The sequence below is a fragment of the Condylura cristata genome, unplaced genomic scaffold (assembly GCF_000260355.1).
Source record: "Condylura cristata isolate star-nosed mole 26May11 unplaced genomic scaffold, ConCri1.0 scaffold00025, whole genome shotgun sequence".
NCBI lineage: Eukaryota > Metazoa > Chordata > Mammalia > Eulipotyphla > Talpidae > Condylura > Condylura cristata.
The window spans coordinates 32025784-32027438 of NW_004567126.1; the positions used below are offsets into that span (position 1 = coordinate 32025784).

Below are 1655 nucleotides of genomic sequence, written 5' to 3' on the forward strand. Positions count from 1 at the left end.
TGACTGATGAGGCACCAGTGACTGGCAAATTGCTAGTGACCACTGGTGAGATGCCAGTGACTGGTGAGGTGGTACTGACCGGTGAGGCAGTAGTGACTGGTGAGGTGCTAGTGACCCCTGTGGCACTAGTGACTGGTGAGGTGCTAGTGACCACTGTGGCACTAGTGACCAGTGAGGTGCCAGTGACCAGTGAGGTGGTAGTGACTGGTGAGGAGCTAGTGACCTCTGTGGCACGAGTGACTGGTGAGGTGGTAGTGTCTGGGGAGGTGCTAGTGACCACTGTAGTGACCGCTGGTGAGATGTTAGTGACTGGTGAGGTGGCACTGACTGGTGAGGCAGTAGTGACTGATGAGATGCTAGTGACCACTGTGGCGCTAGTGACTGGCGAGGTGATAGTGACTGGCGAGGCTCTAGTGATTGTTGTGTTGCGAGTGACCAATGTGAATGCACCAATGACTGGAGAGGCACCAGTGACTGCCGAGGTGGTAGTGACCAGTGAGACATCAGTGACCAGCAAGGTGCCAGTGACCGGCAAGGTGCGAGAGACCAGTGAGGCACCTGTGACTGGTGATGTGCTAGTGACCACAGTGGTGCTAGTGACCGGCAAGGTGCCAGTGACTGGTGAGGCGGTAGTGGCTGGTGAGGTGCCAGTGACCACTGTGGCTCTAGTGACCGGTGAGGTGCCAGTCACTAATGAGGTGCCAGTGACCAGCGAGGCACCAGTGACCGGCGAGGTCACATGAGGGGTGACAGCTGTGCTTGGAATGGCTGAAGTGACTTCTGCCCCAGGACTGGTGGCCATTGACAATGTGGTATCTGACTCCGCAGGAGAGGAACTCCACGTTGGCCTGGAGGCCGGGGTGCTGGGCTCTGCAGCTAGGGTGACCCCTGTGACCGTCGTATACGGCTCCGCTGTGGACACAGTCGGAGCCGAAACAGAGGCGCTAACTTCCGCTCCAGAAGTGACTCCCGAGGCCGTGGTCTCCGGTTCATGTGACAAGTGGGTGCTGTCCTCTGCCCTCGAACTGGTGGGCCAGGAGGCGCCCAGTCCTCGCACAGTGGAGGACGCTGCAGGGGCGGGAGCGGGTGAGCTGGGCTGGCGCCCGGGACGCGTGGCCAGCAAAGCAGTGGTGGCCAGTTTCCCGGGAGCAAGAGTCCAAGGTGTCACAGCCGTGCCGACAGCGGCCTCAGACCCAGTGACCGGTGGGGTGGCCATGCCTGGCGGGACGGCGGGCACAGTCAGAGAAGGCGCAGCGGAGCTGGCTTCTGCCCCCAGACTGGCGCCCGGCGAGGGGGTGCCGCCTGACTCCCCAAGGGCAGCACTGGGGGCTGTCCCAGGCACGGCCGGGCTGGCCACCGCCGGGCGCGTGGCCCATGCAGCTGTTGTGTCTGGCCCACCCGAGGCGACAGCCCAAGTCGGGGCTCTGTGACTGACCTCTGTCCCTGCTCGGGCCACCCCGGGGGCTGTCGGCTCTGGTCTGTGTGAGGACGAGGTCAGAGTCGGGAAGGGCGAGGGGGTCTCTGCGCCGGGAGGGGTGGTGGCTGGGCCGCCCGCCCCTGGCCCGGCGGGGGAGCCAGCGAGGGTGGGGGTGGCCGTGCTGGGCAGAGCCCCCGAGGGGGTGAGCCCCGCGGCCGTGGCTGCCAGCTGGCCAGTA

At 64.2% G+C, this 1655-nt stretch overlaps 1 protein-coding gene across 1 annotated transcript in view; it reads right to left on the reverse strand.

The window, feature by feature from the left end:
• Positions 1 to 1655, reverse strand: part of LOC101634869 (mucin-16) — a 45818-nt gene that overhangs the window by 31208 nt on the left and 12955 nt on the right. The window contains exon 7 of the mRNA XM_012729458.1: positions 41 to 225. Within this exon, the coding sequence (XP_012584912.1) occupies positions 41 to 225 (185 nt within the window). The remainder of the gene's footprint in view (positions 1 to 40; positions 226 to 1655) is intronic.